Here is a 20699-nt window from a genome sequence, read left to right on the forward strand (position 1 = left end):
CTACAGATAATAATTATTGGATTTTAAGTCCCATTCATGAGACATATTTAATCAATTTGAAGTGAATACAATGAAATACTGAATATTAAGGCTGAGCGAGCAGTAGCTTTACCTCGCCCTCCGGGCGTTTCCTTGCAGCAACAGGAGCAGGACCCCACGAACCTGTACATGGCGAATCTGCCGCCGCACTTCAAGGAGAATGACGTGGACCAGCTGCTGGCCAAGTTCGGCCAAGTCGTGTCCACCAGGATCCTGCGCGACACCCACGGCCACAGCAAAGGTGTGGGCTTCGCTCGCATGGAGTCGCGGGAGAAATGCGAACAGATCATCCAGGTAAATTTGTCAATTTCAACAACTACAACAACTACAATTGTGCAGTTTCATTAAAAGGTAGAAACGTGATATTTTTATTTTAAATATTATATGAATTTATGTATGCCGAGCGACAATTATTGTAACTGTTAAACATAATGTGCAAGTATTTTTTTACGCAGTACAAACTAACTTGTGTTAAACTTTATTTGAAAGAAACCTTGCTCTAAATCGTCGTAATCATAACATTTCATAAAATTTTACTCAACTATATTTATTTCATTTTTAGATGTTTAACGGCAACCCGATTGCCGGTGCCAAGGAGCCACTGCTGGTGAAGTTTGCTGACGGCGGCAACAAGAAGAAAGCCGTCTACAACAAGCAGGACGGACCCAGGACGTGGAGGGACAACAACGACGCTGTCTCTCAGGTAATACATCTCTAATAACTATTACTGATTACCTTTAAAGTAATTTTCCATCAAACAACATCTCAACTTCTCGGTATGTTACATGATGAACGGCTTGCAACCGCGAATGTGACTTGCAACTACAATACTAAGGTACCTAAAAGTCGTGGCATTTTGAAAAACTAATCACATGCATTCTTTTAATTCCAGGCTATGGGAGTAGGCGGCGTGTACGCGGGCGGCGTCGGCGGCGGCTCCGGCGACTGCACCGGGGTGTACCGCGGCGGCGCCGGCGTGTACGGCGTGGCGGCCTTCCACCACCACCCGCAGCTGCACCACCACCACGCGGCGCACCCCGCCGCCGCCGCCGCCGCCTGGCTGGCGCCCTACGCCGCGCTCATCCCGCCGGCCCACCCTGCTGCCCACGCCGCGCACCCCGCGCATATACCCATCGACTCTGTACCTAGCCAATATGTAAGTAGCTTGTCTGAATTGTGTTCGTGGTGTTTGTCTTTAGTTTTTTGGACATTTAGGAAGGCACTATTGGACAGGATTTTTCTCTGATATTGAGAATTTTGTTTCTTCCCATACATTATAGTTATAAAACCCGGCAATACAAAATTTAGAAAAAGACTAGGCATCTAAGACAAAATAATAGGTTCGAGGGATAAATTCAGTCAACAGTAGACTGATGATGATGTCTGTTTCCAGGTAAACTGGGACAGCTTAAGGCCGGAAAATGAGTTATACGTGAGTGCCAATAAGTTACTAATCAAAGCTGTGCACTGTTTACCTCCTGTAAACCCTCGCTTTTGCCCCACCGCTCACTCGTGCTTGCTGTACGCTGGACCGTATGTCGGGAACGTCTGACTGATTATTTGTTTGTATGTTTCAGTACTTCTCGCACCCGTATCAGTACTTCGCGGGCCCGACCCCGCCCATCATCCAGATGCCGATGGAGAGCGAGCACGCGTCGACGGCAGCGTCCCCGGACGAGGCCTACCAGCCATACCCGCCGCCCAAGTAAACGCCACCAACAATACTCCGCGCTGTACACGAGCCAAAAATCAAAGCAACTGTGACTTTTTACAATGTTAATTTGTTTTAGTTTTAATTTGCTACCGTGACAGACTTCATCGAAAGCTCCTTGTCACCGGGGGGCGGCGGCGGCGTCGCAGTGAAGCCTCCTTATGTCTTGGACTTAGCTTCACTTTTAATTTCTGCTCGGGCTCCGAGTGTGCTCCTACCTGCGTGGCCACGACAAACGATAACGCCGCTCATTTCATTCGCTGTGATGTTTTGATGAGGTCTTTTGACGGTTCAAGGAGAGGATTTGATGTATAGATAGAGCTGCAATTTTAAATGTGTTTTTACATTATAATTTTATTATTGTTTTATGAAAATTTAAATTTAAGATTCTAGACAGAGGTTGGATCTTGTTGACAAGATTATTTAAGATAGTTAGGTATTTATTTTATTTTAATTATTGTAGTATAATTTCTAGTATGAACTTCAAAAATTTAAACACGTCCTTGGACGGGCATTATTTCGAACAAATCAGTGTCATATTTAAAATTAAGAATGTCGCGAAATTCGTATAAACTGATGGAATTAAAAATGTTGAAACTGCATAAACTCATCAAAATACGTGCAATACTATTAAATCCAGTATCTTGTATATTATGAAATTATGAAGATTATAATGAGTTATTTATTAGAAATGGAAGTTAAGGATTTTAACAGGAGTAGGAGGAAAGCAATATCTGAGTGGAGGGTAGGGAGATAGCTAAGTGGAAGCGGTCATATCACGTAGGTGAAATCTAAAATATATTGTAAATCAAGCGATAAAAGGAAACCATTTTAAGAATATTTGGATATGAGGATGGAATATGCAAGTTACTCAAGATGTAACATTAAATTTTGTTGAAGATTCAAAATCTTCCGTGACGCGTATTTTTAAAATACAGAAAAAAACATATAATTACATTTTGTATTTACACAGCTTATTACCAGGCAGCTTTATGTAAACGGTACATGTTCGAAAATGTGTTTGGCACATCATGGTGCTTAGAGATTTATTTAAAAGTGGGACTATACACACGTACATAGTATACAGTATTATCTACATTGTAATAATATACTGATGCAGTCTTCCAAGGATCGCAAGTATGTTTTAATTGAAGCATTTAAAATCAGTTTCTCATGCCTATAATTCGAGGTGAACGTTTCTTAAACTAAATTTTAATAGACAATAGTTTATCGTAAAACAAACAGTGCCTCCACACCTCGGCCGGACGAGTATTTCATAAAAGTCTTAAAAGTGAATAATAGGTATGCAACGATTCCTTTTCATGTTTCCATCTTTCTGTTTTACTTTCTTTTACCGCTGTGATCGTAAATCTTCAAACCTTACAACTTTACTCTTCAGTAGATAATAAATAGTTGCCAAATCAAAACATATGACTGAATCGATGTATACCCCTATAGAAAACTATACTTACCTACAATTGTTTTGTTGTCAATATAAATTCCAAGTATAAATTGTAACCAGCCCTGTCCTGCAACACTGAGTAGTGCCCGCTTGTAGCTCCGTGACGCGAACACCTGCGCCCGCGCAACTCATCAACACGGAACTTTAGCAATAAGCAGTTGTATTGTAAAATCTATCTATTTATACATTTTACGATTCTATACAAATTTTTGTACGTGGAGAACTCATATTTTGAATATGACGAGGTGATCCTTTTTTGAGAATCATGTACTGAGTCAACAGTAGTCGTGTTATTAGGGGGCGGTCGGCACATTCCACTAGAGAACAACTAATCAAATTCCAATTTTTATTTCCACATTTTAAAAGCGAAATCCAAAGTGTATCGCCGTATTGGTGACTGTGAACACTTTTTGTACCATCACGTAGGTTTTGGGTACACTTTATGACTTTATATGAAATTTGATATTTTTATATTGAATATATATAAATTATACATGGATATGTATATACATTGTTGATGGGTACGAGTAAAGCCTACTATATCGCAACTGTTTAATTCTATTTTGGCACGACAAGAGTTTCATCAGAACCAAAGTATACAAATCATTAAAATCGAGTAAGAAGTAGGAAAATATTTATACAACTCAGGGACTGAAGACTAGTTAAATGTTTGATAATATTAACTGTAATTAACTGACATTTAAGTGACCACTCGTTCATTCAAAACCTGTACCTAAGTACTAAAAAATACTTACTGAGACTTCGATATAAAAAAAGTAAACGATACAGGAAAATGAGACTAACGAATGCAGGTTTTGAACGAAGAGTGGTTGATTTGAATTTGTAGTTTTTCTTTTCTTGTTTAACAACTAACGTAGTGTTGCACCGAAGAGTATTTTTTTTAACTGTTAGCAAACGTTAGCTCATCGTCAAAATATGGTTTGATAAAGGTTCTAGCGCTCAGTCGTGGCGCTGGTAGGAAGCTGACTGCCTGAGGCACTATGAGTTAACACACCGGGTTACATCACACCTAACAAAGGCTAATGAAAAGTGAGATTTTTATTAGTATCTTTTGAATTTAAATCGTATTGTTCCATAATACTCCGTAGATCAGTATTATTATAATTTCTGATCAGGCCAAATTAACTGAACTGAATAATGAACCGCCTTTACTTCTTGTGAAATCGCAATGACCACGAAGTGCACTGCAGCGGGCGTGGCGGCGCCTGCGCTTAGATAAGTAGATGTTGCGTGTGTTTGTTTAGTGTTCGACTATGGCTTCCTGTCAAAGCAGTCTTCCGATAGATATTTCCGCTAATCTTTGCATTTAAAATTGATGTATCAGGTGTCTACATATTTCAGTTTGTAAGTGTCAGGCAATAAGTAGAGTGTCCTAATATTTTCCCCACGATGCGTGTGCGTCGCTGATCTCTTTGTGATTAGATTGTTGTCCCATGTATTACGCGTAAGTGAGATGGTAGATTGCCAGTCCCGTTGAAACATCGGAAGCGTTCAATCATTTCGTACTGCATTACTTTATCCTTAATGCTTTCCTTCCAATTGTAAGCAATAATATTACTTTCAGAGTAGTGCCTTTAGCTTTTATGAAAATACAAAATCATAAAATGAAATAATAGTCACATGTTCACTCTATATTTGTACATTGTAAAGGTATCGTAGCTCGTACCTTTCAGTTAGTAAGAAACGTAGAGATAACATAAAGTCGATATTTGCATGGTTTTATAGCGTCGCTGTTTCGACGCTGCATTTGGTCGCATGAAGCTATGCGGATGTGTGAAACTGAAATCGTGTGTATCACAGATGTTCCTAGCTCACCACAACATTCTTAACATGGCGTGATAATTACTATAAATTGAGATTACAGAGAAAATATGTAGATGTCGTTGAGAGACATGAAATCAAAATTGTACGAGCACAAAAGTTTCGTATATTGGGGAACCAATTACTTGAAAACCAAAAGTAAGATAACTACCATGTCGATGATTAGAATTGAACTCTTTAACATAAAATATAGCTCGGATAAGTAAATGTTTTAAACATAAGTCACTTAATTTAAGAGAACGCTTGATTCGTTTGTGAAATGGAGACTAGTGGAGCTAATAGGGCCGTTGACAAAGAAAGGTTAGCTTGTAGGGTTAATTAGGATAAGTTATAGATAGGTTAGGGATTAGGAAAAAAAAATGTTTCGACGCTAAGATAGATAGAATAGAGCCCTAGTTTAATATATTTCCAATGAGGCGGAGGCGAGCCGGCCGCGGGCTCTGGGGTACTTTCCTTTGTTAGTTTATTAAATAATTTAATTTGAATGGACTGAAGCGCGCGCCGGCTCCTCCGCCGCAGTAGCGAGTAAGAAAATCTAACAGAAATTACATTCTTCACGTAAGTTTCCGTTGAACAAGTTTGCTTTCACCTCTTTTGTTATGTAGTTGACTAAGTGTAAACAAAGAAAACTAAAAAAAAAACAAAAAATCTGTCGGAATTCGATACGAATGTATTTGTCCAATGTGTATTAATTTAGTGTGGTGTTCTACCCAGCAGACTAGTCTAGCAGTAGAATAGTTTAGATAATTTTAGTTAGGTAGCCTAGAAATACGAAATGCAAAAACAAAAAACATCATAAAATGTAAAAAAAATGAAATGAAATTGTTGGTAAGAATGAATATTTTTAAGGGACATGTTGCTTCGTTGTGTTATGATGTGGAGTTTGGCATAACTATGATAATAGTGAAAGCATTTCTCTCAGAGGAACACATAGAGGAAAGTTATGTATCTATTTTGTTACAAAGTGTTTGCAAGTTTCTATATTGTGCTATGAGCATTTTTATGTGACCCGCGTTATTTATAGTTATGCTGGACTAAAATAATATAAAAATATAAAACAAAATGGTACTAAGAGCATGTTTTATTGTGACGAGTCATGTTCCTTTGCATTGAACATATTTTGTAAGAGCAAATGATTGAAATAAAACAAGCGAAACCAAATCTAGTTCTTCATTTTATTTTTAATGTCCCAACGATTCCCTTACAAAACAGTTCCATCTCGTGGTACGATTATATTATAAACAACAAATAACTGAGTTGATTCAACAACATATAGGTATAATTAACGTTTGGCCGGTGTTTATTGCGAAATGTTCCTTGAAGGCACTAACCTGAGAACTAGACTTGAGTGTCATACCTACGAGTCGCCCATGGCGTGTTTGGCCTTGAATATCCTGAGCGTGTTATCCGACGAACCACTGACCAGTAGCGCGGGGTTCGACCAATCACAGCACAGCACCTTGTCTTCGTGACCAGTGAGGTCGTACAGCGGGGTACGTGGACTGGAATGGAAGAAATGCCAGAATTAGTTAAATCCAGTTTTAAGTGTAAGTATTAGATTGATATGTGTATTAAATGGAATTCGCGGTTGGATGAGGAAGGCTGAGGACAGACTGCCGTAGCATTGCTTGGGAGAGTTCTATGTCCAGCAGTGGACGACTACGGGCTGATGATGATGACATAATGAATGACAGACTAACACCCACGTAACCCAATACATTGGACTACATTCTACAGAGGCCCTGTAGAGTTGTAACGAGCTGTTAATGATTATAACAATACCGATCCAATAAAAGTCAACAATCAAATATAGGTAGGCCCTTAAAAGTCACCGCACATGTAACGTACACATACCCGTAACGTAAAGGGACACCTTCGCGTCAGGTGTTCGCGAGCTCGCGTTCTACTGGTTGATAGAACAAAAAAGAGGCGATCCCTTTAAGTTACGGTTATATGTGCGGTGACCATAAGCGACTACCCTTGAATTGGTAAGAAAAATTGCGTTAAACTGAATTTTAAGTTTGGTACTGCTCATACTACGGGAAATAGACCATATAATGTCAATATACTAAGTGAAATTCAGCTTATCATATGAACCTCCTAAGTGCGCTTACCTCCTGGTCTCCCACAGCTTGACCTGTCCGTCGTACCCGGCCGACAGGAACAGAGTGTCCTTGGTCTTGGACCAGCGCAGCGACTGCACCCAGCCCGTGTGCGAGGTGAACGTCGTCTTCACGATACTCTCTGCGGATGGGGTTGTAGGTTAGGTCCTTATTGGAAATAGAGACAAGAATGGGATTCTCATTTTGGTTTAATTATGATGTTTAGGTTGCAGGTATTGTAATTTTTTGATGGGTTGGTGATGGTAGATGGGTTGTAAAGATATTTATAGGTTCGCTTTCGTATTTTACAATCATATAACGATGTTTCAACAGCAAGAGTTACACGCCAATCGTATAACACCCAGAAATTATAAACCAGCCAGGCCACATATTAGAGGTAGGTATATCCAAAGTTTGTGAAGTTAGCGTTTGAGACCTAATAGTCCTTCATTATACAGGGAGGAGTGATAAGATAATTGTGTCTGATCTCATGATTCTCATGTGATGTTACATGATATTCATGAATACATTAGAGCACTCACCCGTGGATCGAGGGTCGTACAGTCGGATGTGTCTATCAGCTGAAGCCGTGATGATGCAGTTGCTGTGAGGAGACCAGTGAGCGTCGAAGAACGCCTTGTTTCCTGGAATAAATGTGATTGGTAATTGAATCTACCGTTAGTTATTATCCGCAATAGTGCCAACCAAATATTGCAGAGCATGCAAGCTCACGACTGTTACTGAAAGGATGTTATATTATTATGAGATACGCAAAGGTGTAAAATAGAGGTCGTAAAGAGAGAGAGAAAGTAAACTAAATTAAGTATATATTAATCCAGCTTTTGATTTACCTACTGAGCATACATATAGAAAACTCCTGCAGCTCTGAGGGCGATTGCATTCATAAACAAATTTGATGAATATACCTACTTTCGTTGTGAGTATATTCATCAACTTTGTTTAGAAACAAACTTCGTATAAAGTTAAATTCTTCACTGGATCACAGGCTCTCATTCTTCATTCACCAACTTACCAGCAATCTCCTGTTTGATGCCGCCGAGCTCGCAGTCCCACAGCTTGATGAGGTGGTCCCAGCCACTGGAGAGTACCGTGTTGTAGTCCATCCACTGCACGCCGGACACCGCTTCCCGGTGCCCCTTCAGTGTTGATAGGGGCTCCTGTTTAGGACAGAAAAAAGTTGTGAAGATTTATAAAAACGTCAAAACAAGATACATGAAATCATCAGACATTTGGACCCAGTCTGAATAAAAGATAAATTACATAAGGTAGTGGTGGAATTACAAAAAGTTTAAATTTACATGGTAAATCTTACCCTTGTGCTTCCATGGTCTGGTTTACTCTTTTTCCGTACAGGCACATTGTCCACATCTGATAAATCTGTAACAACCATTCACATAGTTTAGTTTCAATTATCAAATTAAATACTTTATTTTTTATACAGCTTAAACCATTTATCAAGTTTGGCGCCCTCTCATGCAATAGGGTTTACTCACTAGCACTCCAGATGCAGATATTATTGTCCCAGCTTCCCGTGACAAATTTGGCAGCATCTTGTGAGACCGCAAGGCATTCCACTCCCTTCTCATGTCCTCGACAAGTGACTACACAGTCTACCGAATTGCCTTCCACGTTCCATACCCACAGCATCGCTGACTGGTCGTGTGAACCACTGAAACAAAAGAATAGCTTTTGGAAAAACTCTAGATTACAGAATCAAATGCGGTCTATGTGATAATCTATTACTATTTTTTTTTTAGTTACTGTAAATTTGGCATGGCGGAGCAAAATGCAAACATAGACACAAACTTTTACATTTATAATAATGTTAAGATTCTTGGCAATATTTATACAAACCTGACAAACACCCCCTGGTCATTATTGAATGATACCCAGGAGACCGCTTTCACTGGAGAGGTGTGTCCCGGAATGGCCAGCTTGTGCTGACCCTTTGTGCTCCAGATGTGGATGCTGTTGTCGTAGCAGCCTGTGAGAATCCTGGGGAGAATGTTTAACATTCAGTATACATATACATATATCAAAATGTATATTAATTGTATATCAAAATCATTAAAATGGCTGAAAAGTTGTGGTCCTAGGAAATGGCCATGACCAGCAGTGACATTAAACTGGCTAATTTAAAATTATTTTAGAGACTATTTACAGAGGATTGGTGGACAGGACCTGAGGATTCATAGTTTGACATGAAATTTTAACATACCAATTAACATGAGCTTGAACGGCAGAGACCCAGTCATCATGCATCAAACAGTCTTGAGGTCTAGGAGCTGGATATCTTTCAAAGTATTCAATTTCAAGAGTTTCTTCTGTGGAAGCCCCCTTCTCTTGGAGGTGCTCCGAAAGGGGGGTGCAAAGTAGTTCCCCACATACTAAAAAGTCAAACTCTACAGCTTTCTTCAAATCAGGGTTGGACTCTTTTAATAGAGCATTGACTAAGGTGTTTAATTCAGCAGTCTGAACGTTACTCTGAAGGGCATAGGGGTTGTCCGGAACAGCATAGCTGAAAAGATACAAATGTTTTGGTTATACGAAAGGACATGCTTGAGCCGGCAACATGTGTTTGGAAATACAGCAAATTAACAACTTACTGTTCCTGTTTGGTTATGAATTTCACTTGTAATTGAGCCTCTGTAGATTCCACGTCCATGTTGGCGGGTTATTATTTATCTCTAACTCGGTTTATTTAATAAAATCGTAAACATTTATGAATAAAACCAAAACACATGAGGATTTTTTTAAGAACGTCAAAATGTTAATGACATTTTTATTTTTAAACTACATAGACAAAAACTACCACATGTGAGTTAGGAAGGTTTCACTCGACGACGTTTTTTAAACGCTGGATAAACGCTAATGATTATGTCGCAGCCGGATCGTAGAATCCGCCGTATTACATTACGGCTGGCCGCATTACCACACAGGGCCGCTTTGTAATGCGCCGGTTCAACGTTTAGCCGGATTTTCATTTCGATGCGTTCTTCAATACGGCGGCCCACGTTTAGCCGCATCGTACTACTACCGAAATTGTAGGGTGACCATGACCATACTAAGCATTAAATTACAGCTCAAGGAATTCTGTAATTTAGGTAGTTTTACCACCTAGTCCATAAGGTAGATTTACTGTATTGTGGTTATAAAAATCATAAAAGAGTAAATAAATTTTAAAGACTTCCATTAAAGTATGAAAATACTGTTCAAAATACTCGAATTGTAGGATCTTTCGAATTATTGTTCTTTAAGATCAAATAATCTTCACCAACCACATTCATTATGTTATATTTTTTGACCCAGTAATACTGTGTGGAATTCCGCCGACCCGCAGAAACCATGGTGACTTTAGCTGTTTGATGTGGGTTGTAACTTTTGTACGTTTTGTACTGTTCCGCATTTGATCGGAAAAGACATTATTTAATTTCACGAAAAAAATATTCTTGACGTCATTGCTTACTAACATATTTAACACAATTTCTTCAGTTTAATCATCATGAAATATCTGCATCCAACGCCATTATTGTTGTTACATATGTCAAGCAGCGCCACGAGTATGACAAATCGAAACTAAAATCTTTCAAAGCGGCGGCTTATCTCTCGCCGTATTACATAACGGCCAGCCGTATTGAATGACGTATGATGTCGAATACAATCCGGCGCATTTTCATTCAGCCATATTCAATCCGGCTAAACGTTGAACCGCCGCATTACAAAGCGGCCCTGTTTTGTAATGCGGCCAGCCGTAATGTAATACGGCGGATTATACGATCCGGCTGCGACAATTATACAGTGCCACAAACTTATCTGTTCCGGTGACAGCTCACATAAATGTTTAATATTTCTTTATTCTATAAGATTTTAAGTTTGCTTGTATTGTTAATTCGCTCTTGCGGTGTTAATAAACCCATCTAATCTTTTTGCAATGTACAATTCATTAGTAAGTAATGAGATATGGATCAATTTAGGGAATTTAGTTCGCTTTCACCGGAACAGATAAGTTTGTCGCACTATACTACGGAGCTCCATCACCTCTATACCATAGCCAAAATATATTGTGCACAGACTAGATTGGAGGTTTTGACACTTTTGACATTTGTAATAAATTTGTTTTGTTTTGAGGTTAGAATACAGGCTACTCATGTGATAATGTTGATTTTTTATTAATAATTTTAAACTAAACATAAGTGAAAATGGTTGTTAAAAAAGATAATTCATCGGTAACCAAGTACGATTTCAATAGAAAGGCTGGTAAAAGTATCATAAACCGCAAACCCACTTTTTCACCAGATGGAGAGTAAGTTATCTTTACATAAACATTCACGTGTTGTACTTTTATGATATTTGTAATCAATATTGACGTAAAACAACGGTTTTTTACAGATCAGTCGTAGTTATAGTTGAAAATGTGGTACGAGTCTACAACATACAGACCGGCGACTGCTCACGGATCTTGGAAACGGAAGAAACTGTGAAAGAGCTAGTATCTGTCCAGTTTCCTGAAAATGACCCATATAATTTGTACGGGTGCTCCGATGGTGGACAGCTGACAGTGTGGACCTGGGGAAATGGAGCAGTTCTTAGAGAAATGGTATGTATTGTTTCTTTAGCAAGCATGGTAGATCAGCTGCCATTCCTCTTGTAAACTCACAACTTGCCTACTAACTTTCTGCAAGCTTGGGCAGCTACACAGCTATTTACCTAGCTAGCTTGCCAGGATAGTTTCTCTTGCCAAATTATTAATATAAAACTGCATTTTTTTTTCAGCAACTGAAACTTCCAGCAGGCATGACCGTAATAACATGTGACATGACAGACAACAATGATTGTGTAGTGACTGCTATGAAAAAGAACAGCAAAATGCTCTTCCTCGCTTCATTCTCCATGAAAACTGGTGAAATTATCTATGAGTACAAGGCCACTAATGTACCGAACAATGGTATACTGAGCACTGCAATTGGAGTTTGTGATGGTGACAAGTATATTGCTCTATGCAATGGAACCAAATGCCTGTTTATTCAGAATTTAATTCAGCCTCACTTAAGAGCAGAGTAAGTATTTATTTATTTTCTGAATTTGATGCTTTTTCTTTTTAGAATAGAAAGAAAATAAAACTATAAGTCTGTATTCATCTGCAAATCTATTAATCAGATACCTAAGCAAATCGGCACAACACATTACTCACTAGATGTAGTAGTAGTATAACTTTATTGTACATAAAACACTTAAAATAACATTTAAGACTTAAAATCTATAATATAATAAGGGTGATCTCTTCCAGGCAACCCTACAAGCTAAGAGAGACAATTTTGAGGTAATACAATACATAGCTCAGAACCATACCCTTATACCCATTTTTTCTTTCAGAATAATCAACCACAACCAGCTCCGTATCCTGAGTGTCTCGGCGCACCCCACTGAGAGTTGTGTCGCAATTGCTGACACTCTCGGACGCATCACACTCATCCGAGGCTACTTGTACAGCTACGCGAACCTGTCACGGGAAGTCTTGCACTGGCACTTCCTGCCACCCTTTGCTACATGCTTCTCTCAGGAGGGTAAGTTTTTGTCAGTTTAGACCAAGATGATAGATAATGGACAACATTTCATTTTCTTTACCCTATATTTTTATTAGTTATTCGGAAAGTTTATAGAAAATTAGTGGACCCGTATTTTTTTATTTTGTATATATGTCGCAGGCATCTGGTTTAATCTCCTGTTTGATTGAACCGCTAGCCCGTTCATTGGATGACGCTACTCAGTTGAATGACTAAAGAACAACTCGTCAAGTGGTTGACTGTAACGTCCAACGTCTTGACTGAACGTTATTCAGCGAAGTGGTTAAATGGGATATAGTATAGCAACTTTGTAATGTCTGGTTAGGATGAACATGACCAGACAAGAGTCAACAAAAAGACTATGTTACCAAGCTCTCATCTCACAAATTATCTAAACAATAACAATAAACGTACCTTGATATTGATGTTCATAATTATCCAGTTTCAGCACATTTTTTTTTGAAACTATCGGCCGGCGGTGTAATATTAGGTAAATCCATGTTGTCACACTATTTTAACATCAGTAACGCACTTTAAAGCTAATTTATTTGAAAAAAATAACAATACAAGTGCTTTTTGTGTCAGCTGGGCAACGGCTAGCGGTTCAATCAAACAGCAGATTAAACCAGATGCCTGCGACATATATATGTTGCAGGCATCTGGTTTAATCTCCTGTTTGATTGAACCGCTAGCCCGTTAATTGGATGACGCTATTCAGTTGTATGACTAGGCCAAACGTTGATTGTACAAGCGTCACAAAACGTCCAACTAGTTAGCGGACTTAAAATCAGTCAGGTGGTGAATAAAACAAATATGGCGTCTAACAGCGAACAGCTGACACAAAAAGCACTTGTATTGTTATTTTTTGCAAATAAATTAGCTTTAAAGTGCGTTATTTATGTTAAAATAGTGTGACAACATGGATTTACCTATTATTACACCGCCAGCGGATAGTTTCAAAGAAAAAAATGTGCTGAAACTGGATAATTATGAACAACAATATCAAGGTACGTTTATTGTTATTGTTTAGTTTAATTTGTGAGATGAGAGCTGTCTTTTTGTTGACTTTTGTCTGGTCATGTTCATCCTAACCAGACATTACAAAGTTGCTATACCATATCCCATTTAACGACTTCGCTGAATAACGTTCAGTCAAGACGTTGGACGTTACAGTCAACCACTTGACGAGTTGTTCTTTAGTCATTCAACTGAGTAGCGTCATCCAATGAACGGGCTAGCGGTTCAATCCATATATATGTCGCAGGCATCTGGTTTAATCTCCTGTTTGATTGAACCACTAGCCCGTTCATTGGATGGCGCTATTCAGTTGTATGACTAAAGCACAAATCGTCAAGTCGTTGATTGTAACGTTCGACGTCTTGACTGAACGTCATTCAGCGAAGTCGTTGAATGGGATATAGTATAGCAACTTTGTAATGTCTGGTTAGGGTGAACATCACCAGACAAGAGTCAACAAAAAGACTATGTTACAAAGCTCTTATCTCACAAATTAACTAAACAATAACAATAAACGTACCTTCATATTGTTGTTCATAATTATCTAGTTTCGCCACTTTTTTTCTTTGAAACTATCCGCCCGCGGCGTAATAATAGGTAAATCCATGTTGTCACACTATTTTATCACAAATAACGCACTTTAAAGCTAATTTATTTGCAAAAAACTAACAATATAGGTGTTTTTTTGTGTCAGCTGTTAGCTGTTAGACGCCATATTTGTTTTATTCACCACCTGACTGATTTTAAGTCAGCTAACTAGTTGGACGTTTTGTGACGCTTGTACAATTAACGTTCGGCCTAGTCATACAACTGAACAGCGCCATCCAATGAACAGGCTAGTGGTTCAATCAAACAGAAGATTAAACCAGTTGCCTGCGACATATACATACATTTTTGCATGTCATTTTTAACTTTAAAGTTAATTATTTTAAAACCGGAAGTGGCACATATTAGGCTCAATTTTTATTTTTGTCTATTGCCTGAGTCTCGAAAAAAAACATAAATGACACTGACAAGTGACATTTAAACTTTGTTTACATGCCAACCAACAAATGGGTCATTTTCAAATTACCTTGATATTTCTAATGATGGAAAGTAGGTACTTATCATGTAAAAAAATAATCAGAAGCATTTTTTCAGCTGTGTAGGCGGTGGCATGCTCTGGGACATATTATATAGAGGTCATCTCTTAATAATAAATAAAAAAATAGTCAGAAAGTGTCCGAACAGAATTAATGAAAATGGCCCAAATAAACAACAACGTCACGATAAAACGTCAACGTTAATCAAAAATGAAAGTGACAGTTACTTGGTTTTTAAATCTATAGGCTTTGATCATCAAAATGCATCGCACCTGATGCATGACGTCATCAGCACTTTTTACTATTTTATGATTTTCTCAAAAATGATACATCCAAAAAATACAAAAACATTTTTTTTGTGGCCTTTAGAGCTAAATCTCGAAATGTTTTTCGATTTATACTCGTAGCAGCTTTAGTTTTTTGAAATGTTGTCCATTATGATAGACAATAATAGTATTTACAACAGACTTCATAGTCTCTGTGAAGTAAAAAAAAATATAGTTTCTGAAATTACACTACTGCTACATTATGTATTAATAACTCATACAAATTACTAGGGATATACATTACTCTGTGCAGGAGATTTTTTCGTAATTCTCGCCTAAATATTACTCGTGCGTGCCGCCACTCCGCCCATTGGCGTCGCGGTCGCGGCCTTAGAGCTTGAACACAAAACTTTTATGTACACATACAGGCAACAAAAAAATTACTCTCAATAGCATAGTTAAATAAATCGTCATATCAGACTACCCTATCAACACAAGCATTCCTAACCACATGCCCAACACCTCCAGGCAGCTACCTACTAACAGGTGGCATGGAGAAGGTGCTGGTGAAGTGGACAGCGGGCGCGCTGGCCAGCAAGCAGAACGAGAAGTCGCTGCTGCCGCGCCTGCCCGGGATGGTGCGGTATATAGCGACGAATAACTCGCACACTGTGCTGTCCTTGTCTAACAACTGTGAGTATCTTCTTCCGTTTCTTTTACATTGTTTACGTATACATAGGTAGTATAAATTAAGATATTCCAGTAGATGATGTCCCTTGCAAAATTTATAGTCTTTTAATTCACTGTAGCGCCGCTATTATAATCTAAGCCTCGGGTCAGGCTCAGTGAAAGAGAGTGAATTTATGATTCTGATTAGGTATAGATATATTAAAGGTAATTGGGATTCAGTTCTACACTACCCATAACAAGAGTTTTATCCAGAATTTATATGTAATGCTATACCTACTCTGTTATTCGGCTTTGAATGCTATAACAATATTTATCTTAGCCGATACCACAGCATATCAACTCTACCCTCACAATCACCAACAACCAAACCGACACAAAACACGAATGTAAAATGTGTAACACAAAATTCTCTCCCACAGCACTAGTGATAGTGTCTGGTCAGCTGCGCGTGGTGACCACGATCCTGGAGTGCGGCGGGCTGTCGCCGGCGGCGCGGGCGCTGGGCTCCGCCCTCGTGTATCATCGACCAATGGGGGCGCTGCTGCTGGGCGGCCGGACCGGGCATTTGCAGCTGTTCTCGACCAGTACTAACAAAGTGCTGTATAATGTAAGTGTAGAGGTTGGAAGAATTCATTACCCATGGTTAAATTATGTGGGAGTTCGAGGCCAGGTGCTTATCGCTTGGTCGGAGAAACCTTTGTCCAGTACTGGACTAATTGTTGGCTGATAACACCAATGCAACAAATTGCTGTGTGTGGAAATCTAAGCCATGGTCTAATTGGTTAAATGTATGATAACAGCTAATAAAATGTGGTAAAAGTAGGTTACAATGATCTAATTACTGGTATGTAGCTAATTCAGCCAAATATGCTACATTATTCCTACTACGTCACCTGTATTCCTTTATCCCATTTACAGATAGACATAACCCAAATGAACCACATCCCACCGTCCCGAGAGAACCTTTTACCCCTCGAGATGGAAGTAACCTGTGCGGCGGTGAGCGCCGACGGCGCGTGGCTCGTGACGTCAGAGTACCGCAACGACGGCGTCATGTTCCCCGAAGAACGACTCAAGTTCTGGGCCCTGGATACCAGCGGAGGCAGCCCCTTCGTACTTAACACCTGTGTGCCGCTGTCGCACGGAGGATGCCACATTGTTTCCTTAGCGTTGAACAACAAAGGAGATTTTTGCATATCAGCCGGTTTGGATACTAAATTCCGCGTCTGGAAACGCATTACAGACAGCCACAGCAAAAAGGTCTCCTGGAAGTGTCTCACCGCCTGCTATTACTCATCAGGAGTCGGCGCGTCGCTCGCACACGGGATTTTGAACAACTTCAAAAACAGCGACTTCTCCGAAGGCAAAGACGCTCACACTTACATGACAGACGAGAAGCGCGGGAAGGAGATCGTTCAGAAACTCATGAATATACACAAGGAGGATTCTTTGGTCGACCCAAAAAGTTTAAACTCTGGGGTGAAGAAGAATGATGAGTATGACATGGGTGGGGTGGCGATCTCGCAGGACGGGTCGCTCATAGCCGCGTGGTTTGGGTGTAAGCTCACTCTGTGGGACACCCATGCTTGCACTCTGCGCACGTCTCTGTCGCATCCGGCGATGAGGCCGAAGGGACTGCAAGTCACGTTTGGACATGATGACGCGGCGCATTATGTGAGTTATGCTTTTTTATTTATTTATTCTAGAATTCGAATTCGCTCCATCCTAACTTTTTTTGCTTACCAATTTACTTAATTAATAGCTTGACCCTTATAAAATACTTTGCACTCAACTTGTGTCTTGCTTGTCAAGACAAGACTGCCAAAATACAATCTAGCCATTTATGCCCGAATGATTTACGCAAATTTTGCCCCTTGTAAATCAATATACATAGTAAAATATCCCCCAAAAGTTCACAGTACAAGTAAAAAGTCCTCGCCCGCTCGTCAACTGACCTGAATTAATAAATTTACATGTAGGTATTAATATAACTGTACTAACTACCTATTACTCCGCAGGTGGTATGCACAACACAAAACTGCGTGGCGGTGTGGAGTCTCCTGTCACTGACTATGAAGTGGCTGGTGCCGCTGCAGCCATCGTGCCTCACGGCTGACCCCTTCTCCAACAAGATCGCCGTTGTTACTGTCACTAATGATGGTAAGTTCATACAGTCATACATATGCTAACGAATCCACAAAGAGCCACCCGCTTTTCGCTGTAGTTACATTTAGTACTCACTTGATAGGTCGCGAATATTTGCTTTTCTGACATTCCCATTTCTGCTAGCATTCCTGGAAAGCAATATCCGAAAGATGTACCTCCTCTATTTATATAAATCGTGATTAACCTGATAAATTATTCTTCATTGCAATCATACTTCATTCTTCACTCAGTTATAGTCTAAATCTAGGCCATCAACCGTTCAACACTTTCTAGTTACAACAAATGGTACATTTATGTAAAAAAGGTATTATACATAGCCATTTATTCCAGTGTTCGTGTTCACGCCACACAGCTCCACTCCACTACTAGCGCACAAGAAGCTGCTGACTCCTGAGACCGGAGTCATCAAACAATGCGCTTTCGGCGCGGCTTCTGGAGAGGATGTCCGGCTTTATATGATGAGGAATGACTCGGTAAATGGGAGTTTATTAAAATAATATAATTTGATGGACAATTATTTGTAAAAATACTTTTCGTTCAAATGGTTTAATTACACCTCAGAAATGAATTAAATATTTACAATCAGCCAAATGAGAGTTAGCTGACATATACCTACTGGTACTGATGGATAAGTCCGAACTATGATGGAGCTCGTTAACTTTCCTCTGATATCAGCCCCTCTAGCCTTTTTTTATTGTTCTTAGCTTTCCAGACCGTGTAAGTCTTGATAGGAGCGTAATTCTGTAAATTACTTACTGACTGCCTTACACGGTCTTACCACCAAAAGTAAAGAACCCGTAACCCGTTTTGTAGTAATAAAGTTGTTTTCTTTTTGCATACCTTATAATAAAATTTTCTTGCACCTCCTGTGGGTTGACTGGTGGAAGCTGCTTGTAGCATTAAGTCCACCCTTTGTACACTTATTTTTATATTTGTGCAATAAAGGATTAAATAAATAAATAAGCATCTGCCAAAAAACTATCAACTTCCCTTTGACCCTTTTTTATCCCTCCCTTTTCGCACCCCCCAGGAGATCTACTGCCTAGAGCCAGAACAGTCTTCAGAAGTCCAGCTAGAAGTGATATCGCGGCGGCGCCTGCCCGCGTCCACGTTCTCGGCGCTGCTGGCGGAGACCCGGCTGTCCGCGGTGCGGGCGCGAGGGGCGGCTGAGTTGAGCCATCTGGACACTGATGCACTGGGGAAGACCGCTATTATACAGGTAATTTGACGGCGTGAACAAATGATTCTAGATACAGAACGATGGCGATAAAATTGTGTCAATAACGGCACGGGTACGAAGAAAACGTCGCGAGAGACGCATGAATGTTTTCTATCGCGCTCGCTTCTGAGGCTACACGGGTTTGGAAACCGCATTAACGAGTTTATCGATCGAACCCGTGTAGCCGCTATATACCTAGGTGTACTGAACTGAAGGTGATATCGCGGCGGCGCCTGCTCGCGTCCACGTTCTCGGCGCTGCTGGCGGAGACCCGGCTGTCCGCGGTGCGGGCGGCAGGTGCGGCTGAGCTGAGCCATCTGGACACAGATGCACTGGGGAAGACCGCTATTATACAGGTAAGGACGTTATAAACAGACGTCATGAACGGCTTAACAAAATTGAGGGTGTGGTCCAAATAATGTATATTTCTGAGGTTACAGTTTATTTAGGCTACCGATAAAACAATATCCGTAACGTAACGCAGAGGTATAAATAAAAAAATAAAAACAGGTGATAGTAGATTTTGCAAGAGGTTGACGTAACGTTATGTGAACGTTAACGTTATCTAACAAGCACATTAAGTTTTGCATTATGCGACTACGCTATTCGTATCACACCTCACATCGTCTCGTCTCGTTTTTATCTCGATAGCCTAAAGAATAAGATAAACTACCATGTTTGACGCATTGAAAACAACAACTATGCCTACCTTTACCTTAAAATATAAAGTATTGCTTATAATATATTTATGTACCTTTCTAATCTGTATTTTTCCTTCCAGTTCCTGTCAGGCGCGCCGCACATGATGCCTCCAGTGAGTCTGCTGTCCACTTCCTTCCTCGAACACATCTCCGGCAGACAAGAGAGCAAACAGGCAGACGAAGAACAAATACAAGTCATGGAAGTCGACGGTGACTCCAGCGAAGACGACGAACCAACACAAACCACCAATGGAACCTACTCCCCGAAAAAGGTCGAGCTATGGACGAATAATTATGACGCCGTCAAAGAGAAGAGGCTTAAAAAGATATACAAAGAACCTCTTCTGGAATCGCAGATTACTCTGTCGCTGTTTGGAACGTAAATGTAAGTGATTTGATTAATAAATGTCTGTATATTACTACTTGAATTATTAATTTATGACTATACTTATTACCTGTAGGTTATTTCCAAACTTGGGAGCCCTAGGGCTAGGGGCATGCGTATAATCCTCCCCATTGAAGAAAAGAATCTAAATTATAAATAAAAAAATACTTTAGGACTCATGCTATCTCGCTTTATCTAGGTATACTACAGTCGGTACAGACTGCCATTATAGTTTCATGCCTTTATCTTAATAATTATAGTGTTAATAAACTTAGGCAGAGGCTGATAGGAGTACTAATTATTTTATCTTATTTACTATGTAGTGTTGTGAAGTATTCTTAATATTAGTAAATTCCCGCTTGCAATAATTCCCAGAAAATCCCGGGAAACCTAATTTAATTCTTCTATTTTCATATATAAATTAGTTAAGTT

At 39.6% G+C, this 20699-nt stretch overlaps 3 protein-coding genes across 6 annotated transcripts in view; 2 read left to right on the top strand and 1 right to left on the bottom strand.

Annotated features, from left to right (window-relative positions):
• LOC105381663 (protein alan shepard) overlaps nt 1-6219 on the top strand; it is a 105820-nt gene extending 99601 nt beyond the window's left edge. For 3 of the 4 annotated variants that reach the window (XM_011551443.3, XM_011551444.3, XM_038114784.2), the window contains exons 6-10: nt 139-333; nt 602-742; nt 932-1195; nt 1433-1471; nt 1617-6219. In XM_011551443.3, the coding sequence (XP_011549745.3) occupies nt 139-333; nt 602-742; nt 932-1195; nt 1433-1471; nt 1617-1748 (771 nt within the window). In that variant the 3' untranslated portion in view covers nt 1749-6219. The remainder of the gene's footprint in view (nt 1-138; nt 334-601; nt 743-931; nt 1196-1432; nt 1472-1616) is intronic. The other variant, XM_011551445.3, reaches the window with a different exon arrangement.
• LOC105381662 (ribosome biogenesis protein WDR12 homolog) lies at nt 6211-9960 on the bottom strand. Its single transcript, XM_038114788.2, has 9 exons — nt 9784-9960; nt 9396-9695; nt 9032-9172; nt 8671-8846; nt 8490-8554; nt 8190-8334; nt 7699-7800; nt 7169-7298; nt 6211-6556 (listed from the first exon to the last, which is right to left on the bottom strand). Exons 1-9 carry the CDS (start codon nt 9840-9842, stop codon nt 6412-6414), a joined length of 1263 nt encoding a protein of 420 aa, XP_037970716.1. The 5' UTR covers nt 9843-9960; the 3' UTR covers nt 6211-6411.
• A 1307-nt stretch (nt 9961-11267) lies between these two features.
• Nucleotides 11268-20302, top strand: LOC105381661 (WD repeat-containing protein 75). The gene is made up of 11 exons (XM_011551441.3): nt 11268-11480; nt 11567-11774; nt 11951-12234; nt 12551-12741; nt 15635-15799; nt 16216-16403; nt 16715-17470; nt 17815-17956; nt 18293-18435; nt 18993-19181; nt 19963-20302. Exons 1-11 carry the CDS (start codon nt 11377-11379, stop codon nt 20263-20265), a joined length of 2673 nt encoding a protein of 890 aa, XP_011549743.3. The 5' UTR covers nt 11268-11376; the 3' UTR covers nt 20266-20302.
• The last annotated feature ends 397 nt before the right edge of the window (nt 20303-20699 follow it).

This window comes from Plutella xylostella, chromosome 8 (genome assembly GCF_932276165.1).
Source record: "Plutella xylostella chromosome 8, ilPluXylo3.1, whole genome shotgun sequence".
NCBI lineage: Eukaryota > Metazoa > Arthropoda > Insecta > Lepidoptera > Plutellidae > Plutella > Plutella xylostella.

Coding starts and splice junctions, on each gene's coding strand:
- LOC105381662 (XM_038114788.2), bottom strand. CDS start 9,842: ATGGACGTGGAATCTACAGAGGCTCAATTACAAGTGAAATTCATAACC. Junction 8,335..8,489: donor CAGACCATGGAAGCACAAGG/GTAAGATTTACC, acceptor TGTCCTAAACAG/GAGCCCCTATCAACACTGAA. Junction 7,801..8,189: donor CATCAAACAGGAGATTGCTG/GTAAGTTGGTGA, acceptor CATTTATTCCAG/GAAACAAGGCGTTCTTCGAC.
- LOC105381661 (XM_011551441.3), top strand. CDS start 11,377: ATGGTTGTTAAAAAAGATAATTCATCGGTAACCAAGTACGATTTCAAT. Junction 11,481..11,566: donor ACTTTTTCACCAGATGGAGA/GTAAGTTATCTT, acceptor GGTTTTTTACAG/ATCAGTCGTAGTTATAGTTG. Junction 12,235..12,550: donor CAGCCTCACTTAAGAGCAGA/GTAAGTATTTAT, acceptor TTTTTCTTTCAG/AATAATCAACCACAACCAGC.